This window comes from Toxotes jaculatrix, chromosome 7, assembly GCF_017976425.1.
Source record: "Toxotes jaculatrix isolate fToxJac2 chromosome 7, fToxJac2.pri, whole genome shotgun sequence".
Classification (NCBI taxonomy): domain Eukaryota; kingdom Metazoa; phylum Chordata; class Actinopteri; family Toxotidae; genus Toxotes; species Toxotes jaculatrix.
The window spans coordinates 4,718,945-4,742,551 of NC_054400.1; the positions used below are offsets into that span (position 1 = coordinate 4,718,945).

At 43.1% G+C, this 23,607-nt stretch overlaps 1 protein-coding gene across 5 annotated transcripts in view; it reads left to right on the top strand.

Moving 5' to 3' along the window:
* taok3a (TAO kinase 3a) overlaps window positions 1–23,607 on the top strand; it is a 59,312-nt gene that overhangs the window by 34,625 nt on the left and 1,080 nt on the right. For all 5 annotated transcript variants that reach the window (XM_041041492.1, XM_041041495.1, XM_041041493.1 and 2 more), the window contains 14 exons: window positions 858–954; window positions 1,483–1,596; window positions 2,120–2,211; window positions 2,435–2,528; window positions 5,207–5,288; window positions 8,427–8,594; window positions 10,177–10,374; window positions 11,472–11,609; window positions 16,740–16,976; window positions 17,982–18,110; window positions 19,049–19,252; window positions 19,926–20,165; window positions 20,736–20,948; window positions 21,473–21,655. In XM_041041492.1, the coding sequence (XP_040897426.1) occupies window positions 858–954; window positions 1,483–1,596; window positions 2,120–2,211; window positions 2,435–2,528; window positions 5,207–5,288; window positions 8,427–8,594; window positions 10,177–10,374; window positions 11,472–11,609; window positions 16,740–16,976; window positions 17,982–18,110; window positions 19,049–19,252; window positions 19,926–20,165; window positions 20,736–20,948; window positions 21,473–21,655 (2,189 nt within the window). The remainder of the gene's footprint in view (window positions 1–857; window positions 955–1,482; window positions 1,597–2,119; window positions 2,212–2,434; window positions 2,529–5,206; window positions 5,289–8,426; window positions 8,595–10,176; window positions 10,375–11,471; window positions 11,610–16,739; window positions 16,977–17,981; window positions 18,111–19,048; window positions 19,253–19,925; window positions 20,166–20,735; window positions 20,949–21,472; window positions 21,656–23,607) is intronic.

The following is a 23,607-nucleotide window of genomic DNA, read 5'->3' on the forward strand; positions in this document are numbered from 1 at the left end:
TATCAGATGGCTGCATTCATCTCTTAAAACCCATAAAACCTCATGATGTATGATTATTTCCTGTGGTTATTTGTGAAGCTTACTAAAGAACAAACCAAAAACCGAACAAAGTACTCCATACATGCTTGGTGTGAATGAATGTTCTGTGTCAATCACTGCACCAAGTAGGTTCTTGGAGCAAGATCATACAGTGTAAATATAGAATCTTCTGGCTTGTAAGTGAATTTAGCGTGGTTATGTGGTCTGACCTGTGATGTTACATCAAGCACTTCTATTCATAAGACTTTTTGCTTCTTGTAAAGACCAAAAAACATTTTCCAGTTTTTTCAAAGCTTGAATCTCATGAAGTGTTCGCCCTCTAAACATTTCTGACCTGAACCTAACGTGTTATTTTAAGCACCTTTGTGTGTATTCATCACTGATGTAGATACACAGTCGTGACAGTTGACCCGGGGCTGTTTTTTTGGACTTCGGCCTGTATAAAATTTCTCAGTGATAGTTCTGCTGTGACCTTTTTGCCTTGGGACATAGTCTCCCTGTCACTTCAGCAGTCCACAGGGAGCCAGTATAGGAGCTCATATCACAACTGTTTACATGTTATCCATATGGTAGGTGCCAAGGGACTACTTTGCTATTGCTGTATTAGCAGGACATGTTGGTACAGATGTCTTTCTTCTAAAACTATGATGTTTTTGTTTCCACTGCCTTTATCAGCCATGAAGTCTGCACCTCATGACTAATGTATATGCAGAAATTAAGAAAATAGATTTATTATCTAGGTCATTGTGTAGAACTGTAGAACATTCAGGTCTTCAGAGGATTCCTACTCATTTCCACTGAACTTATTTCTCCCCAAGTTCATAAGAAGCCACTCCAAGAGGTGGAAATTGCTGCCATTACCCACGGTGCCTTGCTAGGATTGGCGTACCTACATTCCCATAATATGATTCACAGGTGAGTCAGTTTCTTTCCTGGGGATACGCAGTGACTTTAGCAAAAACATGATGGAATGAGATGAGAGACACTCGTGTTCTCCCTTTATTGCAGGGTTTACTAATCAGGCTGTAAAACCTCATGTCTGTAGTCACGTCTCGTCCTTCTTGAACATCCCTGTGAGGAGTTAACAACCATCTGGTCTCTCTGGTGCTCACAGTATTATGTTTAATGGCAGACAAATACGTACGCATCCCATTGTCTTTTCTGTGTCATCACTGGCGTCATTGCAGACAGGTCTCACCGAAGACAAGGAGGCCCTTAACTTTTTAATTAATTGTCCAGACTTGCATCATATTAGATGGAGAATAACTGGTGTCATATTTAGTATTTCACCTGTGCTATATGATATTACACATAGTGTACTGGTTGACCAGTACACCTGCATAATAATAATAGATTATTGGGACTCATGTAGGTTCTCTTGGCTGCTATGCCTGCATCTCCTCTGAATATGCTCACTCTCCTCATCCCTCTCTCACCATCCAGAGATGTGAAAGCTGGTAACATCCTGCTGACTGAGCTTGGTCAGGTCAAACTGGCCGACTTTGGCTCTGCCTCCATTGCCTCACCTGCCAACTCCTTTGTGGGAACACCTTACTGGTTAGTATACACAAGAAAAGTCACACACTTAGGGCACAACACAGAAGACAACCCAGGACCGCTACCTGTCCTGATGAACTGCAATATTTTTGTTGGTGTATTTATTTACTGTAATGTCCTAATTTCAAAGCTGCCTCTTTGAAGGAGAAGCAGATTGTGCTAAAATCATCAGCTCTACTTTACTCAACAAAATATTCACTCACACGCTCTTGGCAGCTTTAATGTTGAATGAAATCATCACATAAACAGCTGTGCGAGTGATGGACTGTCGTGAGCAGCCAACGGGGCAACTTTGTCTCACTCGTCATGTTAAATTCACGCACACACAAGTTGTCACGCTCCTCATTTACAGAAACACACATATATTCCAAAAACTGAGCTGCTATCACAGCATACCAGAGTCTTTAAGCTATGAGAGGCTTAGCAGATTATAACATTTTCATGGATTTTACCTCATACTTAATAAACTCTGTGTGTCTGTGTGTGTGTGTGTGCATTTGCGTGTGCGTCTCTCTGTCCTCAGGATGGCCCCAGAAGTGATCCTAGCCATGGACGAGGGTCAGTACGAAGGGAAAGTGGACATCTGGTCCCTGGGTATCACCTGTATTGAATTGGGTGAGCACACTAGACCTACTGGTCAAAGATATATTTATACAGTCAGAAATTCAGCTGATTAAAAGTGGTGCATGAAACAAGTGGACAAAGCATACATTTAATTTCAAATCTGCCTTATTCAAGGAGAAGCTGTTTGTGATGATTTTGTAAACTCTGGCGCTGAAACATCACTCGTCTGTCCTCTTTCCCATCTGACTGTCTCTCCCTTCTTCTCTTATTTTAGCGGAACGTAAACCGCCCTTGTTCAACATGAACGCCATGAGTGCCTTATATCACATCGCCCAGAACGACTCTCCCACGCTGCAGTCCAATGAGTGGTGAGTGGAACACACTTCCCAGATATTACTGTTCTGTTTCCCCCTCCGGTCTGGGAGAAAATCTGAACTCCATCTGATCAGCCAAATATCAAAGTTATTTATCACATCCCTCAATTATAAATGCATAGTCCAGAATGCAGTCCACTATGTGCTCCGTCAAACTGACACTAAAATCATTGAAATTAAAAAAATATATATATATTTGTCACACTATCAAACTTATCTATCTACAATCAAAATAAAAGTCGATGTGACTGCTGATACAGTATCTCCAGTCAACTGTGAATGTTAAAGCCCAATCCGATCTGGGCTCAGTTAGAGTAAGACATCCCTAATCTGCACGACCTGTGATCCCTGCGACAGGCTGTGAGCAAGGTCACACTCAGTCTCTTATGTAATTACCTGAGAAACCTCCACCAAAGAAAATACCCACACCACTCCTGCTGGGCTAAAAAGCATATTTTAAGGTATATAAACATAAAAACAAAGCAGTGTGATTATTATAATATTATTCTAGTCGCTAGTCTCACACTTTTTGTTTGCCATACTAACTAGGATGTTTTTTTTTGTATACACACACAGTGTTCTAAATGTAATATGGGGAAGAACCTGCTTTATGCACTACTTTTTGCTGCTCTCAGCCTCACAGCTCATGACTGTGGATGCTAATAGATCCTCTAGAGACTCTCCTTCCAGACATCAAAAAAACTTTAAGCAATTTAATTTAGGCCTGCAGGTTTTAAACAGCTCTTTGCTGTCTCTTCGCAACACCTGCCCATCCCACATTTTTTTTTCATTCAAGACAAGTTGTGTTACTAGATATCATCACAATATATGACATTTTCATGTTTAGTTCGGCAAAAAATTAAGAAACTGCATGTGAAATTGTTGATTTCTTCGAATACAGAATATCTCTATACCTGTTCATATGCTTTTTATGTAAAGAAATTAAACTGATTTGGTTCTTTTTTTTTAGGTTGTGTCAAAAACATATTAATAACATAATGGGAGTTCATTATTGATTGGAGGACTCCATGTTAGGAAGGTTAATTATTCTATAAACAAATGATTTAGGCTAGCTGGAGCATGAATGTTAACACGTGGACTCACCATAGCCACTATTCCCAAGGTATTTGATGATTTATATTCTCAACTAACAGGTAAATACATGTACACATTCTATATAGTATCATCTGTGGTAGCTGGTAGATAATTACGCCATATGAACTTTCATACGAACATATTACATTCATATTATATGCACATGTACTTAGTTTGAGCTTTCATAAACCTGGAGATAAATGTCAAGGGAATGGAGGGATTTGATAGGAAACAATGTAAACCTGGGCTCAGCAGAGAAGGCGATAAATATTTAGCGGTATACATGTTTAGAGAAGTAGGTGAACTAAATTGGCAAAAATGGTGTAAAAGGATGCGAGCAGTAAATTAGCGATGCAGCAAAATATTCCCCCCTTTCCCTGTGTTGCTGTAGCCACTGCTCACATGATGATTGTCATGGGGGAAACAACGCTCATGAAATATTAACCCCATGTTTGATCTTCTCCCTATAATTCACCCTTGTGTACCTCTTTCATGCTATCACCGCTATGGTATGAGAGTGGATGAAGTGTTTGATTTCCTAGGCAAGCAGAGTCACGCAGGTGTTTGTTTCTTGCAATATGTTGCAAGAACCTGTATCTTCTGTGCAGCCAAGGCAGGCAGCTGAATGTTGCTCTCTACCTGCCTCAGAGCAGCCTGAAGGCATCGGTGGCCTTCTTCTGTCTTCCACCCAAGCTCTCAGTTGAATAAAGATTCATTTTTACGCTTCTTACAAGAGAGCATGTATTCTGGGCCCTGACAGAAATCAAGTCATCAGAAACAAGGGGCGGGGGTCTTTTTAAGTTAGAAATTTGCTGCCCATGACTGTGCATGGAGAACGCCTGTTGTAAAATTAGCACTGGTTTCTAACGTCGTGCTGAGGCGAGCGTTTGCGAGGGGCGGTGGAGGGTTGTGGTATTTTTGGAGGAGCTGCAGCGGCCCGAGGCAACATCCCGCCAGATGAGACTAGTGGAGACATCAGCTTCATAGTGTTACTTCACCACACAAACACAAGGCCGCACTGTACACATACATTGGCTTGACAGACCTTGGCTAACCACAGAGGACATTAAATGTAGAGGCTGGGGTGGAGCTAGGTGGTGCAGAGGTGCAGGGTGGCTGACCCTACAATGACCCTGAATGTTTATTTTGACTATCAAAATCCTAAATGGTGTCATAGGCTTCTTTAATTTTAATGACCCAGCAGCAACCTAAACACATTGTTTTGCATATATCATGTTATCATGAGCATATTTTTAGATCAGAGTCAGTAGCACAGTGTTCCTAAGCTCCAGTGGCCTATATTTTTATTGCTCCACATATTTACATAATCCACGTATGGTTCGTACACACCACACTGAGAAATAACATAGGATTGTTCTGGGTTAATTCGTTGATATGATAAACACGGCACAACAGAAGAAGAGATTAGTCATCACGTTAAACATTCGCTGACTCTATGTACAGTAGGTGTGGCTGAAGGCAGCCATTTCTGCCATATTTCTGTCATATTCTGATTTAAGTATGTTTGACCGAGAAGCAAAATCTTTCACTTCCTTCTCGCTGTCCTCTTTACCCAGGTCTGACCCCTTCCGGAGCTTTGTCGACTACTGCCTACTGAAAATTCCTCAGGACAGACCCTCGTCAGGGGAGCTGCTAAGAGTGAGTGGGCTTTCTCTGTAATCCCTCTAGCTGTGACCTCACTTCCTGTCTCAGTCAGTCCCTGAGCCACGCGGATGAGTCACTCCCACCCACGACTCCCTAATACGCAAGCAGATACACAGTGTATTCTTCAAGCACAGGAATCAAGCACCCCGCTGAGAGCTGCTTTTTCTTTCTCTCTTTTTTCCCCCCATTTGTCGTTGCTCCGCTTCTTGTGCCGCGGCTTGTACCCATAGTCCTTAAGGGCTCCGTAGAGCTTATGTGTTTGCCGCTTCCACATCAAATCCTTTGATTAGAGTCCAACCAAGAGGAGTTTTTGATGCTGTTTCTTCCCATCATATATACAGTTACTCAGTGTCTTTCCATTTGTTATTTCATGCCAGAAATGTCCTATTCTTCTGTATCTGCAAGTCGGCCTTTGTGATGACATCTTCTCAGCCGTGCTCACACACACCCTCCGAAAACACAATGAGCACACAACACACTCTGCGTTGATCTGTGTGTGTGCGTTGTGTTTCCCTGTAGTTGAGGAGTTGATCTTTTTGTTTGTGTGACCAGCAGGTAATCCTATTGGCCCACTAAGAGTTTTATGTTCTTGGTGATCTCCCTCAACAGTGCGGGAGCTCGAGCAGCGGCTTTCGCACCTGCCTCGCCTGAGGGAAGGTGTGAGGTTAGGTGGCGGTTAAATAAAGGGCTCTGGACACTTGTCAGGATGGGGTTGATGTTCAGGCTGGAATTCACCCTTCCCAGCACCCCTGACCCAGATCTTGTCCAAAAAAGCCATTAAAGAGGGATAAGTACCAAACAGACTCTGGATCAGTGTCGAAGGGGCTGCTTTATGTTGAAGGGCTTTTTGGGGGTTGGGGTGTAGCTTATGATTAATACCCCACTTTGCCTTCTTAGACACAGACACACACAAAATCATTCTTCCTTTCAGTGTACACACAGACACACACAGACAGACAGACACACGGGCACACACAAGCACACACACAGGCACACACCCCTCCAAGCTCTTTAAAGGGGAAATCAGGTCACTAATCTGGGGGCCTTGAGCTATCAGTGTTCTGGCTTCAGGTTAAACGCGCTCTCTCCCTGTATACCATTCAGAGTGATAGTAATTATATAAATAATGAAAAAATAACTGTTCAGTGACCTCCTCCCATAAGTACTCGCCGTTTATGCAAAAAAAATACTCTCTCCAAAATAGCTCTGGGTGTTGTTTGGTTTTGGGTGTATTTTTTTTTAATCCCATAAATTAACTAGTAAACTACAGATATTCCCAGTGTAACAACACTTTTCCCGAGGACAAGAGGATGTGTTCAGATTGATTTCTTTTTCTCCAATCAACAGTTCAAAACCTAAAGGACACCATAAAGCTACTCATACTATGTGATAAAATGAAATCAAGATCTTAAATGGATGATACCCGACAGAGTAGATCAGGTGGAAGAGGCTGCTGATGCAACAGTATACTGTACACAGAGAAGATGCTGTGGAAAAGCTGTCACTTCTTCTTAACACTGCCCTTATAACGAGGAAGAATCCCGGAGATGGCTTCAAGCTGGTCGATAGGACGGGGGTGGCCAGCCACCCACACTCTGTAGGTCTGTCAGAAAACGGGACAAATCACTCTCATCTCTATTTTCAGAGCGTGATGTCATTCCCCTGTGTCCTGACTAACCCATTACACCAGCATCTGTCACATGGAAAGGAAGGTGTGCAGGGAAAGAGAGCTGGGAATGGAACTAAAAATATATATTTTTTCAAACAGTGTATGTTGTCCAGTACACTGGTGTTGCATACATTTCAGCCGTTTAAGCACATAATATTTTATGAATGAGAGTGACTACGAGGAGGTGTGAATATGTGTGTGCGTGTGTGTGGTGGAGTGGGTGGAAGCGCAGGGGAGAGAAGATGTGTTTTCGTATTTTTATTTTTATCTTGATGTCAGTACAGTAAATTGCCTAAAAATCCAAAATTAGAAAACAACTACACACACACACACACACGGCCTCAACAACACAGACACCCTCAATCCCCACCCCACCCACCCCGATTCCAACCCCAAACCTGCCAGTGCCACCCCTCACTCTGACCTGCTGATTATGTAACAATCCAAATAATTACATAAATGTGTAATGGCCCGGCCTCCACCAAATTACACCTCCATCAAATTAGAGAAAGGTTGGTTATTTACAGTAGAGCTGGTGACAGCTTAGAAATGTGATCTAAATGAGTTTCACCAATCAGTTTAGTGTAAAACTGTTGCTCCAAATATCATAAAATAGACATATTTTTATTTTTAAGTAAGAAGTGAAAAATGGTTCCTAATATACAGTGATGTGTATACATCAGGGTCTCAGATACTGTTATTAAATGATTATTTTTTTTATAACTTAAATTATTATCTCTTTTCAGACAGGTTAATGTTTTTAAGCCTTCTAGAAAAAAAAAATCCAGATTAAGAGACTGAGACGTCAATTAATTATCAGCACATTAGTCATTGGTTATTTCTGTTTCCTGCTATAATTTAATTGAAGCTGTCATTAACTCGGTGCCAAGGCAAATACAGTTAAGAGATTATTTATTTGAAAGAAGAGGATTAAGAGTATTTGTGAAAATCGATTTTATGGACGATCTTACACAGATCCCATGTGTTCAGTGTGGAGTGCTGGGAGTCCCAGGACCAGCTGAGCAACCTGCAGGCGCCCTCTAGTGACAAGTCACAGTTGTGGTGCTTATTAAAGTAATACACTGGATGAAAGAAGCTGATGGCAGTGCAGTCCTAAAGTGTAAAATTAGATGTTTTTAAAACACAATTTATCGGATAATTAAGAACATCAGTGTGCCACGTGAAAGCTTTGAGGTCCTCCAGTTTTAAAGATGTTTTCAAATCATAATTTTAATATTTAAGTGAGAAGTAACTAATCTTCAATCACTAAAAATTTCTACATCTTTCCAGCAAACACCAGCTTTTTGTTTGACTTTGTGGTCCAAATATTAGCTTTCTTACATTGTAGATTACAATGTTTTATTTAATTTCTAAAATCCATTCCTCCCTCCCGCTGTCTTTCTTTAAATGATTTCTGACCCAACTAACTAACTTATTCACTTTCTCCCTCTTTCTCTTTCCAGCATGATTTTGTGCGTCGGGAACGGTCGCCGCGCATTCTCATTGACCTCATCCAGAGGACCAAGGATGCGGTGCGTGAGCTGGACAACCTGCAGTACCGCAAGATGAAGAAGATCCTCTACCAGGAGAAACACAATGGGCCCATGGGAGAGAGCCAGGAGGAGGAGGAGGTGGGAGGAAGAGCGAGAGGGAAGAGGGAAGGAGATAAGGGGGAGTTGATTGGACAGTGTCTCAGTGGAAAAGAAATGATACAGGAATTAGAATTACAGAGTTTGTCTGGAGTAACAGTCGAAGGAGGCAAGTGGAGAACAAGGGGTTAAAAGTATGAAACCAGTTGAACTCCATTTAAATTCTGTTCACAGTCCTCTAACTTTCACCTCAAAGAGAAAGAAGTCTGTCGTCAATTTCCAGTCCATCCATTTCCAAGTCCACAGCTTCTGTATAATCACAGGGAACAGCATCAAGCACAATAACAGAGCCAACAGAGACAGTTCCGTGGTTGATAAAACTGAGATGAATGATAATCAAGTAATCTGTTAAAAATCAATACTCAGCAGTCAGGAAGGCACAGGCTACATAAAGCAGTGTATGGCTGCAACTAACAGTAATTTTTATGAGCCTAACAGTCCCAACTCATAAGGTGTTCAGTTTATAATGATGTTAAACAGAGGAAATGAGGAAATTTTGTTTGAGAAATGAGTAACAGTTAACTGAATTGTTAGATGATGAATTTTCTGTTAGTCGATTAATCAACAGTTCTTTTCAGCTCTGCTGCAGAGCATCAGTTTCTTATTGTACTTTAGCAGCTGTATTGCAGTGCAGTGAGGGAGTTTTGCACTTGATTTGAGTCATCGTGCAGGATAATCCGCAACCGACAGAGAATCTCAGCCTCACAGTACAAAGGGAGAGGACAGGCTTCTCAGTCTGAAGTAATGCTATAGAAAACTCAAGAAGGCACTTCAGATTAAAAGAGGAAGGAACCAGATATAGTGCTTCAGTCCAAAGTGGCCTCCTTAACGGACTCCAGGTTTTCCAGTTCTGGTAATAAAAACAAAAATCACTGAAATAGAGTAGATGGCTGCTCACAGAGGTCCAGCACTTTGACATCACAACAAACAGGAGCCGCTGTCGCCTGACATTGAGATGAAATGCCCCCTAGCTGACCTGGCCCGAGGCGGCATGGACAGCCAGCAGCCCCAGCAGTGTCATCCTACACCACGTGATGCAATTCAGAGCAGCCACCAGAGCTCACAGCAACAAGACACCGCTGAAGGCTTTTCCGGGAAAACCTGCATACCCAAACATTGCTTTCTGGTGTCAGGGGAAGATACAGTACATGTTGAAAGATTGATAGTAGCGTCCTGATGTAAAAGTCTGTTGCTGGAGACTTTACTTAATTGTCTGCTACACCTAGGACATTTATCTGTCATGTACGCACGCTCAAGTGGACCTCTGATACAAAGACGTCTCAGTCTTAACATGAGCATTGACACATGTGAATGACAGTACATACACATCTGAACAATTAAGGGTTAATGGGCAATTTAGTATGACTTTGACTCTAATGCAATCCAGAGGTCATTTGTTATTTTGCCTGTGTTGAGGTGACTGCGTTCAGAGGACTGTGTATATTAGGGTGAAGGACATGCGAGTCTGTGTGTGTATATTTTCATCTGTGCACAGTTGTATGACTCTTGAGTGCTCATTTGTGGAAGCATGTCTTTGTGAATATGCGTGGATGATCGCTTGCAGGACAGCGAGGCGGCCAGCTGCAAGATGAACAGCCTGGGCAGCAACCACTCCATCCCCAGCACCTCGGTCAGCACGGGCAGCCAGAGCAGCAGCGTGAACAGCATGCAGGAGGTGCTGGATGACAGCTGCTCCGACATGACCATGATGCATCCCCAGGACTACAGCAGCGCCCTGGACTCCTCCCCACACACCAAGAAGGTAGAGTTCAGGGGTGAAGGTGGGGGCGGTGGGAGGGAGGTGGTGAGGTGTTTGGAGCTGGAGCTGGAAACTGGAAACTGGAAATCAGTGTGAGTAGTTACCAGTACCTGGGTTTCTATGAATCTTGTTCCTCAGTGAGTACATTAAAAAAAAATACGTGTAATCAACAAATGCCATGTTACCAGTAGAGTCACTTCTTTTCTGAGGTAATAACTGCACTCCAGAAATGGAAAGGACACGCAGCTCTGAACAAACATCCTTTGGGTTACACTGTTTTCAAGAGTATACGTACCCCCCCCCCCCCCCCCCCCCCCCCCCGCCTCGAAACCATGGAAACCATCGACACAGTCCTCACTGTTTGGCAGATTGCTTCAAGTTCATCACCGACACTGTTCACACTCTAAAAACAAAGGCTGTGTACACATGTCGACAAGCAGCACACACACACACACACTCCCCGCAAATTCCCCGTTTACAACTCCTGTACACACACACACACTCTCACACATTCAGTGAGCACAGGTCACACACAAAGCCTGACATTCTCATTGAATATCTCATATGACTTAAAAATCTGTGAAGAGAGGGCTGTCACTGCTCTGTCACTCTCTTTCTTCATCTGCTCTTTGTATTTTGACAGTGTGTGAATAAGGATGTCACTTCATGAACAGACAGCCAGTGTGTTGTTTCAGGTTCAGGGGCTGAACTGAGAACAAATGAAAGTGACACACATTGTTTTCAGATGCTGGTGAAGATTCCTCCTCTCATGAATCATCTCTTTGGTCCTCAGGCTCCTGAAAATGTGCAATCAGTTTTTAATTTGGGGTGGGGAGGATGACATTTCATCATGTTGTGCAAGGCTGACACAGTTTTACAAATGTGGAAGATTCCTTTTGATATTAAGATGTCGTATGATTAAAACCAATGGGGAATTTTGTTATTTGAAGAGTTTCAGTACTGCCACGCTTTTGAATGAGTTAAAATCACAGTTTTCACCCTCATTTATACACCTTGTTCACTTAAGTGCCATTTGTTCTTGTATTATTTTTAAATGACTTTTACTGATTTTACTTTCCTCCATTTTGTGTCTCACACAGGACCATCAGTACAACTGGGACGATGGGATTCACAGGGACCACCGGCCAGAGGTGACGCCGGCCTGCGCTGACAAGAGCAGTCAGGCCCAAAACTACAAGAACCAGGGCCGCTTTGCTACCATAAAGTCAGCCTCTCTGGTAAGTTTATCAAAACTCTTTCCTCTTTTTCTATTTTTTTTGTTCTTTTTGGGATCCTAAAACCTTTTTAGGTGCTTTAAGGGTTTGAGGATCATTCATTTTTGGAGCGTTCACCTTGAAGAATTGTATGGTTTTGAAAGTTGAAATCTTTCTCAGGGTGTTATGTTTACACTGCAGCAGCATATGAGGACACAGAAGATGTTTTTTTTTGGTTTGTTTGGTTCTCTTTGTGAAAACCTCAGTGATTGTGAAGGACATGGAGTTTTAAGTGTGATGTAATGTCTCCACGCTGAGAAAATATGTGTGGGTTCGTGCTGGGTATACGCTTCTTTACTCAGATCTCTATCGCTTTGATATTTATTCTTTGTTCCCATTATTTTTGTTCGTATCTGTCCATCTTTTGGTCTTTGCCTCTCTCGGGCTCTTTGTTTCGACTCTCTGGTTTTGGTCCTTCCTCTGCCACGGATCTCCATTTTTCCACTGCCGTTTCTTTCATTCACCTCACTCCTTTTGTTTTCCCCGCTTGCACTACGCTTCGCATTACCACTCCCCTCCGTCCGCCCTCTCGTTTATTTCTTCCTCTCCTGCACTTGATAATACATCTTTCTTACATCTGACTCAGTATTCTGAGTTGAAGGGTTTGGAATTTTCTCTCTCTCTCTCTCTTTCTTTCTATGTCTCTCTCTCTCTCTCCCTCTCTCTCTCTCTCTCTCTCTCTCTCTCTCCCTCCCTGTCTGTTGTCATGGAAACCGGCTCTAGTAACTAGTAAGTAGTTGTGGTGTTGTGTGTAAGCGTATACGAGTGTGTGTGTGTGTGTGTGAGTGTTTACCCATCCATGACCCAACGGTTTTAATTGTGAGTCCCTTCTGCTGTCAGGTCTTAAGCCAGACTTCAGAGAACATAAGCACTGAAGACGTGTGTTACTGAGTGTGTGAATGTGTGTGTGTGTGTGTGTCCGTCGTCCTACTGTCCTTGACCAGTTCGTGAACCATTGATAGACCAGTGCTGTGTGTGTTATTCGGTTGACCAGCATCTTTTTTTGTTAATCTCACAGTCATCGTCTCTCTTGTCCGTATCTGTGTGAGTGTAATATAGTTTTCTATATTTGCGTTTGTTTTTGTATTTTATTTAATGTGGAAGCACCTCACTGACCCTTTACACAGGGTCATTTTTATTATTGCCACATTCTTTTCTCATAATTGTGACTTATTAACTCATAATGAAGCAATGTTACCATAAAGTTACTAGCCCATTACGGAATGATTTATCTCTTATATCTCAAATTCTCTCACAATCCTCTTATCAGAATTTTCCTCACAATTATAAGCAATAATTCTAAAAAAAAAAAAAAAAGAATAAAGAAAAAACTTGGGGTCCTGACCCGGAGAACAGAGGTTATTGAATAAATAACCTTAAGTTTAGGGAAATTTCTAAATGCACAAAATTGTACCCCTGCTTGTGTAGATTTAACTTAAAGAAGAAGAACAGAACATTCTTTCCTCCCTCTTGCTCTTGCTTTTCTTTATTTCTGTTCAAGAAGGACTTTAACATTACAGAAACATTGTCAGCATGCTGCAGAGTTCTAACTCACACATTCAAACTGTTTTGGCTCATTGTAAGTTGCTGTGGATTAAAGTCAAACTAAAATACCTCAGATGTGAGCAGCCGAGGTGGCACACACTGCGTCGGCAGCTCTGTGTAACTGAGGCTGTCTGTCTTGAAAAGAGGCGGCATTGTGTAAACCACAGTATCTCTGTCGTGCGTTAGCGCTGGTCCTGCCCGCCGGCGCTGAAAGAGATGACATCATCTTTTTCTGCCGAGCGCAGACGTCCTCATATTGGCCTCGACTCGCTGAGACTGGAATCAGCAGGTAGACAAAGAGAGAGGGAGAGAGAAGAATGGGGGGTCCAGATGGTGAGGGGTGATGGATTGCCAGGGTAGGGAGAGAGATGAAGATGGAGAACAGGAAAAGAGAGAGCTCGTGAACAAGAGGAATGGATTAAAAACATACTGCCAGTAATAAGGTGCATTCTCTGAAAGTATGCAAATTCCAGTGTGAGAGAAATTTTCCCAAAGACAAAGGAGGAAATCATGGTGATGGATGGAGATGCAAAGAGATTAAAGAAATGAAGGAGCATGGTAGCTGGAGAAGGTAAAGACGTGGTGGAGGACGCAGACGGCAGATATCAGGGGGATAAGAAGGACAGATAGAGGGAAGGACAGATAAACAGAGGTGAGAGAAAAGAGCAGTGCAGATTGAAATCTGGACAGACGAAGAAGGACAAGGGTTTAGAGAGACAAAAAAGAAAAAAGGTTGATAGGCTTAATCACCCAGAGGTGACATGAAGTGCAGAGTCCAATCTGATGTAAGTTGGAAAATGTGGAGAGAGGAAAAGAAGAACGAGAGTAAAGAAAGGAGTGAAACTGAAGAGAAGGACAGATGAAAGGAGAGGGATCAAGAGAAAGAGGAAACGGAAGAGACGAGAATGAAAATTTATTAGGGGAGATGTAAGAAAAGGATGAGGAGGGAGGGAAACATCAGAGAGATGGATGTAAAGCGAGAGGGAGAATGAATGTGCGACACAAGTAGCGAGTGAGAAGGAGGGCAGGGGTTATTATAGGTCAGATGAAGTAACTGACTGAAGCCTAAGGCGGTGTGAGAGAGTAAAATGTCTCACCTCATCTGCCGCTTGACTGGTCCTCAGCCCTCGGTTGTAACCTGTCAGCACGTCAACAGCAGTTCGGCAGATTGCAGTCAATTTTAAGACGCATCAAAACATGCACCTTCCCCGACAGTCAGCTGTTTTTGCTAAAGCTTAGGACTCATAACAATATGTTTATTGGTATTCGCTATTGCAGGTAAATGTCAGAGGTTGTGGTTAAACCATGTGCACTTCTCTTGCATCTGCATCCCTTTTGAGGCCCAGCAGATATACGAGACTACTGAGCCCCCAAACTTTGAGCACCTACAGGAAAACAGGACAATAAATGAGGGTCTGCAGAGGCTTTGTGCTTCCCCTCTTTAGCCAGATGACTTCACCGTATGTTACTATAAGTCTGTAGCAGCGCTCAAAGCTCAGCCATTTATTCTTTATCTGTCCTGTTCCTGACAAAGAAGAGACATTGCACTTTCCTTAATGTAATGACAGGAACATCACAGTGTTGCAGGTCTAGTCAAGTAAAAGCTGCTCACTTGCATTTTTTTTTTCTTGTTTTTATGTCCTGGCATAAGATTATTTCTGTCTCGCAGGCCATCTTTCTTTTTCAGCAAGTTGAATGCCTTCTTTTCAACTCTGAATTCTGTCAGCAAAACAACCTTAGCCTTCTCTGTTAAACGTTTCTTTACTCAAATCATGACAAAAAAAAGAATGGATCTGAAAAAGTCCCATAAAGGTGTTATCAACCAGGAGCACAAATATTTTTTTTTATCTATATATTTTTTCCTCTGCGTTTAATATTCTTTTGAGACTTTACATCACTGGTGAACACACACACAGCTCAAACTGCCTGCGACTATTTAATACATTCGAAAACACAAGAAGACTTGAATTTGCCAGCACAGCATTTCTTCTATTCAACAAATCACGTCCTTTCAGTACAAAACTAAATGCTTAAGACAAGCCAAACTTGAATTGCAAAATAAGCAAAATAGCAAAGTCCAGCAGCTAAATTGCCAGTAATCTCACTGGGACATTCACCTTTAGCCTGTATGCCCCCCCCCCCCCACCCCCCCTCCCTGAATATGATCTCCTTTCCAGTCCCTGAGCCTTGTGTGAAAGAGGCCATCACATGACGTGACTTGGCCCTTTGTGGCAGCATGCGGGGTGGCAGCGAGGCAAGTGACAAGGATTGGGAGCTGCTATTACAGTAGGGGTATTGATTCAGCACAGATTAAGTAGGAGGGGAGCTCAACCTCCATCTATTTCCATGCCAAACGTCCCCCTCCCAACCCCTGCCACCCCTTTTTTCCCTCTAGATGCTCTTACTTTACCTCTCATTATTTCCATTTTTTTCCCTCCTAATTCTCTCCCAGTCACTCTCCATCTGCTGTTTCTCCTTTGCAATCACGCCCCCTCCCCTCATCTCTCTGCCTGCTCCTCTCTAACCCCCCCTCTCCAACTTCTCTCACTCTTTCTCAATGAGGTATTCATGTGACCCACCTGCTGTCCGCCGTTTAGCTTTAGCCCGACTAAAGAGCCGCTCTGTGCTCTTGTTGGCCTGCAGAGTTGGCCTGCCTCATTCATAGTTCACACGCCTGCCTCGGCCGCTGAGTGTCCAGGGCACGAACCAAGGAGAGAGAGAGAAAGTGTGTGTGTTGGGGGAGGGTGGGGGGGGGGGGGGGTCCTCGTCCAGTAAAGGGGGTCTCAGGGTGGCATTGGAGCTCAGACAGGATTCTGTCAGGCATAGGATGCCACACAAGGTTCCTGGATGCTGGTGCACTTGGCTAAAGTAGCCATCATGTTTGGCCTGAGGAGTTCAGGTGGAACTTATGAGAAGATGCGGAGCGAGTACTACCTAGACGTGGAGAACCCTTTCTGTCCTCAGGTTGGTGTGCCAGTTATAGGTTTTGCTAAAAAAAAAAAAAAAAAATGGGTGACGTTTCTGTTGAGACATTCAGGATGGTCCTTGTCTTATATTGTATATGATTATGGAGCTTTTTTCATTTTTCTCTTTAGTTTTTATTTCTTGCCCCATCTGGCTTAAGGACATTTCAGCACCCTTTTGTTGCCTGATCTATGCAGTGACTCTGTATGTGCGATGGTCAGATGAAAGAGCTTTTGTTGGGCTGTAGTGGTAACTTCATCTAAAGGGATTTCACAGTGTTTCTTTTTTTAAGGTCTTAATTTCCCATCACTGATTGAAACTTTTTAAGCTGCCAACTGATTTCAGCAACTGAACTGTAAAACTCCACAGCACTGAATGAGTTTGTTTTTCAGTTCTTCTTCGGAAAGATAACCTGGGTAAATTGTTGCTGCATTTTTACAAAGTACATGTTACAGATTAAGCATTGCTGTTTGGATGCACCACGTATTTTAAAATCCTCGTATCATCTTATTTATGTTAAATAATGTGGTTTTTGGTCTGATCAAAAATCAGATATCACATCTCCTAACTTCTCTTTCTCCACAGGTGACCAAGCAGATCCATGAGCATGAGCAGGAGAGTGAGCTGCGGGAGCAGATGTCAGGTTACAAGCGCATGCGGCGGCAGCACCAGAAGCAGCTGATTGCCCTGGAGAACAAGCTGAAAGCCGAGATGGACGAGCACCGGCTCAAGCTACAGAAGGAGGTGGAGACGCAGGCCAACAACGCCTACATCGAGCTGGAGAAGCTGGCAAAACGCCATGCTGTGCATACTGAGAAGGAGGTGGGATTTGTTGGGGGGTGGTTGAGTTATAGGACGTGAGTGAATGCATAAGTGCAGCAACCCCTAAGTTATTTCACAGATGATCACGCCGACCTACATGTACCATGCAACAGTTGGCTGGGGGATAAGGTTTGCTTTGGAAAGACAGGGCAGGACCTGATGTTGAAGTTATTATGACTGTGTTGTTGCTGGAGAAAAGTTTGTTGAAAAGTTTCATTCGGTTCAGTGATGTTTGAAGTGTGAATCTCCAACCTCAGTGTGACACTGACTACTCGGAAAAGCTCAGTTAACTTTACACACTGCTGCCACCCAATGATACATATGATGAAACACAAGGGCAGAAGTGGGTCACAGAATGTCACACACTGAAAAACAAGCTGCATATCTCTGTGATTAGCACACAGTGTGCCTTACCAGCCAGGGAGATAGTATATCTGTTCATATAGACCAGCATGCACCCCAAAAGGCTACATAAACACACAGTGTCACATGTCATGTCACATGTGGGAGACGCATCACTCAGCTAAACCAGCTGGTCGCTAGACATTGGCTGACATTAGCATACATCAATGACATATATTCTGGTATGAAGATGTTGTTTTCATACTTGTATTCAAACCACTTTTTAAAGTCACTTTTCAGTGCATGTCTGTGAATTGAATTGATCATATTGTAATTAAACAGGATGTGAGAAGTTAGCTAACATGAGATTTAGGGGCTGCAGTTAATTATTATTTTCATTTTACGGATTAATCTCTAGATTATTTTCTTGATTCATTGTTGTTTTTTTAATCGTAAAAAGTGAAATATTTTGAAAATGTCTGTCAGAATTTATCTTGAGGTTATCTTGATATACTGTATATTTTGGATGGTAGCATATAAGTTAGTATATGACTGTATTTGTTCATAGCTCAGAGCTGAGCTTGTAGCCTGTATTCAGGTGAGAACTCTACGCTGAGCTAACAGCTCCTCGCCCTGTTTTCCTCCTGTCCATGTGTCCCCCAGATGAAGACGGCGTTGGCGGATGAGAAGAAGTTCCAGCAGCAGATCGTGGCCCAGCAGAAGAAGGAGCTGACCACTTTTCTGGATAATCAAAAGAAGCAGTACAAACTCTGCAAGGAGAAGATAAAGGAGGTGTGCCGCATTTGTTGGTTTCCTTTTTCCTCCTCAGGCGAGCTCCTTTGTACGCCTCTCTCGTGTGTGACACATGGTCCTGTATGCTGTTTACTGTTGAATCAGCCCTCCTCCACACAAACATGCACATTCAGTACCTCCGAAGTGGTCTTTTGGAAGTTGTGTTGAGTCGCTCAGCCCACTCACTATGTACCTACACATGTATACACACACAAACGAGGAAACCCACGAATCCATACGCACAGTGTAGCATTTATGTGCCTCCACAAGCTTGAAACTGAGTCCAGAGAATGCTCCTTTGGGCTGGGAGTGTGATACACTGTGTTTTCAGTTACAAGATAAGTGACCAAAATTAGGTCAGCGCCGTTAAAAGAAAGCGTCGCTGGCAGCGAGAGATATTTCCCACCAACTGAGGGCTATAACGGAATTAGACACCACAGAGAGCAGGGATCAGGCTCATGTGTTAAGTGCATTAGCGCAAGTTGTAGATTACCTTAAAGCCCATGAAAGAGAAAGAGAACTCATACTGAGGAGGGATAGATTTGGCTGAAATTATCTTCTTTTCAACCCCTCCTGGCTTTCAAAGTCAGCTGTAGTTCAAGAGAGAAGGACAGTTGGAGTTTGCCGTATGTTCCACAAACACTTGATAGTGTAGACTTGTATGTAGGCTTTTTCTTCCACATTTAGAAATCTTCTTTTCACGTATCCACTGATTTAAACAAATATCTCAAACTGGTATTGCTCACCCACTCTCCATAATAAACAGTCCCAAACTTACATGGACAAATAAAACTTAGAGAACAGATAAATAACCAACCCCAAAATGTCAGATAAATCTGCCGATCAGAGTTCAAATTAACTGATCATCCTCTGTCCTGTACTCGTCGAAACAATCTTCTCTCATAATTCTTCTGCTTTGAACTTTCACTGCTTCTCAGGAGATGAACGAGGACCACAGCACACCCAAGAAGGAGAAGCAGGAGCGTCTGTCCAAGCACAAAGAAAACATGCAGCATTCCCAGGCCGAGGAGGAGGCCAATCTCCTGGCCCAGCAGAGGGTTTACTATGACAGGAACTGCCGCGCCTTCAAGCGCAAAGTCATGATTAAGAGGCACGACTTGGAGCAGGAGCAGATCCGAGAGGTGTGGAGGACGTACATACTTTAAAACATTGTGTGTAATTCAATGAGCCAAAACTTAAAAATGGACTTGGTTGTGCGTTAAATTGTTAAATATACAACACAGGTTCACTGAACCATACATGTCCAGTGAATTTAAGTAAAATCTCTGTTTGTTAGTCGTTCTTGTTTGTGATGTTGGTGTGAACAGGCCCAACGTGATTGGAAAACCACAGTATTTTTCTCAGCAAACAGCAGTGTGTCCTTAATAACTACACCCATTGTTCTTTAGTTGTGTGTGGCGTTTTCTGTTAACAATAAGAAGATTATTACAGAGTAAAGCAAGGCAGTAATGTCATAATCTGAAAAGCTGCTGCGTAAATCTGGGGAAAGTCTTAGAAGGTCCAAAATCTTTCTGTGGGGAAATACACGAAACTCTGAGTCACGTTTTAGATGATAGTTTTAATGTTTCTGTGAACTGAAAAGGGAAGTTGAAAAATAATGAAGATTTAATGTAACATGTTTATTGATTTTTCAGTTGTTGATTATGGCAGACAAGCCTGAAACAAACAAAGAGGAAAATTGATTTCTACAAGTGAAAATATGAATGTCGCATTGGAAACAAGCTGAACAAGCAATGTCAATCAATAGTACCTACTGCAAGTCATCCCATCATCCTTTCCTCCCGGTCCTCCTAGGAGCTAAACAAGAAGAGGACCCAGAAAGAGATGGAGCATGCCATGCTGATCCGTCACGATGAGTCCACGCAGGAACTGGAGCAGAGGCAGCTGAAGACCCTGCAGAAGCTACGGATGGACCTGATACGCCTTCAGCACCAGACAGAGCTGGAAAACCAGATCGAGTACAACAATCGACGCGAGCGCGAACTCCACCGCAAGCATGTGCTGGAGCTCCGGCAGCAGCCCAAGAACCTCAAAGTGAGTGGGCAGAGAGGCAATAGTGTTTTCTGTTTAGGGTTTTATGGATGTGGTGGTTATTGTCGTTAGGAAACAGGTGCTTGAAATGAACTGCTGACGGTAAGAAACCAAAACTTAAATGAAAAACCGAAATGCTTTTTTTTCCGGATTCATTTTTTAAAAATTCCTTGTGTCTTTGGAAAGACTAACTGGATCCACCTCTAAGATGGCGCAAGCCATGAGTAACATCTTTTGTGTTTTTGGTAGTTTTTGATAACACGGTGATGCAACTTGGATGTAAGAAATTAATTTGGAAAGAATGGTGAAAGAACATGCCAAATGTGTTCTCTCTGAGACATTTCATTTTAATTTGCTTTTGAGGATAACAAAGACTCGAGCTGTGATTTCTGCCTGGGGCCATGTAAGACCTTTAACCTTTAGCTGCAGAATCCCGAAGGTTTGACTTCACGCAAACTTAAGACTGAGAGTAGAACAATAGATTTAAAAACTGCTCTGCTCTTTAACTTCAACCCTCTTCGTTCTTTTCTTGTTGTTTTATTTTTTTCTGTCTGTCTCCGTCCTCTTCACTAGGTTTTGGAACTGCAGATCAAGAAGCAGTTCCAGGACACATGTAAGGTGCAAACCAAGCAGTACAAGGCCCTGCGCCACCACCAGATGGAGATTACGCCCAAGGCCGAGCACAAGACGGTGCTCAAGGCCCTGAAGGATGAGCAAACACGCAAGCTGGCCATCCTGGCTGAGCAATATGAGCAGAGCATCAACGAGATGATGGCCTCGCAGGCGGTGAGTAGAGAGAGGTTAACGTCATCATTCTTTTCTAAACAATAATTAGCTGCTCGTGTAAAAGCAGGAGGGTATATTTCGATATAAGAAGGAGATTGTGAGACCTTTCTCCCCACCTGTTGCTTATGCTTTTACATTTTTCTTGTTTGTCCTCATCTCATATCATGTCTTTGTCTCTTCTTCCTTCCCCTTTTTATCTCATCTTCATTTGCAATCCCTCTTTATGTCCCTCCTCCTCCCCTCCTTTCCCGCTGTCTTTCCATGTCCTGTCTGTCCCTGTTGCCCTTCCATTTTCTTCCATCTTTTCGTCACCACCCCCTCCCATCTTCTCCATCCTTTCTGTCTCTATTCCCTCTTTCTCCTCTCTCTCTCTCCCTCTATGTGTCTTATCCACCCCCCCCCCCCCCACCCCCCCCCCCCCCACCCCCACCCACCCACTCCCCCCCAACTCCCCTTCACTCTTTTTCTCTCTGTTTCTTTGTACCTCCTCCTGCCCTGTTGCGGTCCACGGTCGGCTGTGTCAGCTGCGTCTGGATGAGGCCCAGGAAGCCGAGTGCCAGGCCCTGAGGCAGCAGCTGCAGCAGGAGATGGAGCTGCTCAATGCCTACCAAAGCAAGATCAAGATGCAGACCGAGGCGCAGCACGAGCGTGAGCAGCAGAAGCTGGAGCAGAAGGTGTCGCTGCGCCGGGCTCACCTGGAACAAAAGGTGTGGTGAAAGAAACACTCTCGTCATTTTAAAGGAGCCACATCCCCAAATAATTCAAGGCACACTCCTGAAAGGTCCAAAAATTAGAACTCCTGTATTGACATGGCCACACGAGTAAAGAAAAAAAAAAGAAAGAAAAACAGAAGAGAATTTATTTCCTCTGAGGTTTAAAAATTATTTATCTTCTGGAGCTAAACCTGGTGTTTCACTGATAAGACCCCAACCAATTTTCCACCAAATTTCAAAACATTTCCGAGGGCATAAAAAAATGTAAAAATAGAAGTCACAAATTTGTGACAATTAACGAGAATTTACAAGACAGCCTAAGGCTTCAAAAGAAAAGAAGTAAAAGCATAAAGTTAGGTAAGGTACAGTTTAAAGCCAATGACTAACAATGTGCTATTCGAATAGTTATCTAACTTCTCTTTTAAAAATGGATGATCCTGCTGTGGCACTTAGAGGTCGCCATAATTCAAAGGTTTTGTGTGTACAACCAAATGCAACACCATGAATGCCTTTGAGGAGAGACTGTCTGAAAGTGTGTGCTGTTATCCCTATTTGTATGATTCATCATGACTCATCCATCTCTATAAATATGTTTGCCTTGAGTTGTGTTGAGACAGCACTTCATACAAACTGCTTTGTTTGAAGCGTACTGAACCATTTAAGGTCACAGATTACTTAAAGCTCCATAAAGAACCCAAACAAGGACACTGACTGGAAAACTAATATCGCTACAGCGCTGGTTTTTGGACATGCCTCGAGCCTTAAGCGAACAGGTCCGGATACACATTTGCATCCACCTCAGCAGGCGGTGCGGGCATGAAAGACAACCCAGACAGACATGGGTTCACACTGACACACACACAGATTTCCCTCACCACAGGTGGTGATGACAGTGGCATGCCTTCCCGCAGGGAGCAGACAACCATTTCTCTCCCACACACTCTTAATGACGGTGAAATCTCTAGACAACAGTCTTGTTCTCTTATTACAACATTTTTGTCGTCTTCTATTTATAACAACATACACTTAATACAGTTTAGCTGATAACAATAGCTTGTTGTATGGATCCAATCTAAATTATGCACATACATGCATGCATACATCCAAAATCCCTCCAACTTAAACTCGTCAACAAACAATTTCTATTGATTTTACTTTGTAGTTATCAATTATGAAGTAATATTCATTAACACGTCTTCAGCTGTGTTTCAAGCTGGAAACTAGCTTTCATACTTCGTAATAATTTTACGTGTCTTTACATAAATTTGACACAGCTTTATCGGTCTCTGTCCCCTAATTTGTTCTGAAGACGCTCCTGATAGAGACACACGTTCAACGTGACGGTTCATGCAACCTGCCATGTATACCAATGACATGTGACCAGATTAGAACGGCCGAGTACGCCTCCTTCCGAAGTGGCCGACGTCATCGCTACAGTCTAGTAGACAGCACTCCGACAACAAAGGAAGAGACATTTGAAATGCCGCCCTGATCCAGTTCTGCTGGGTCCCCAGTAGTCTGTGGTGGTCTGTTGCCATCTCCTGGCTGCATCCAGATCTGCACTCTGGGACCGGGATGATGTCATGGTTTTAGAAGCACTATTGTCCTCTGGTTCGGTTCATGGTCAGAGTCTGGAGTTTTCTGTGCATGCTCAGTAGTTGGCCACATTGCCGTATTGCGCCATGCAGTGCTTTGTCTGCACCTGTGGATGTGTGTGTTGACTTGATGCGGGTGTTCGGCTGAAAGATCCAGCAGACGCAACTCCCGCCACCAAAACCTGATTAACAGAACTGAACCCACTTACACCTCCACAGTATAGAACCGTGCACATCAAAGTCTGCATCCAGTTACACAAATCATAGACTGCCACATCTGTAGTGAGGATATAAAACATCTGCATGGAGTGAACAAAATAACAGCTCTGCAGTATAATGAAAACACAATGG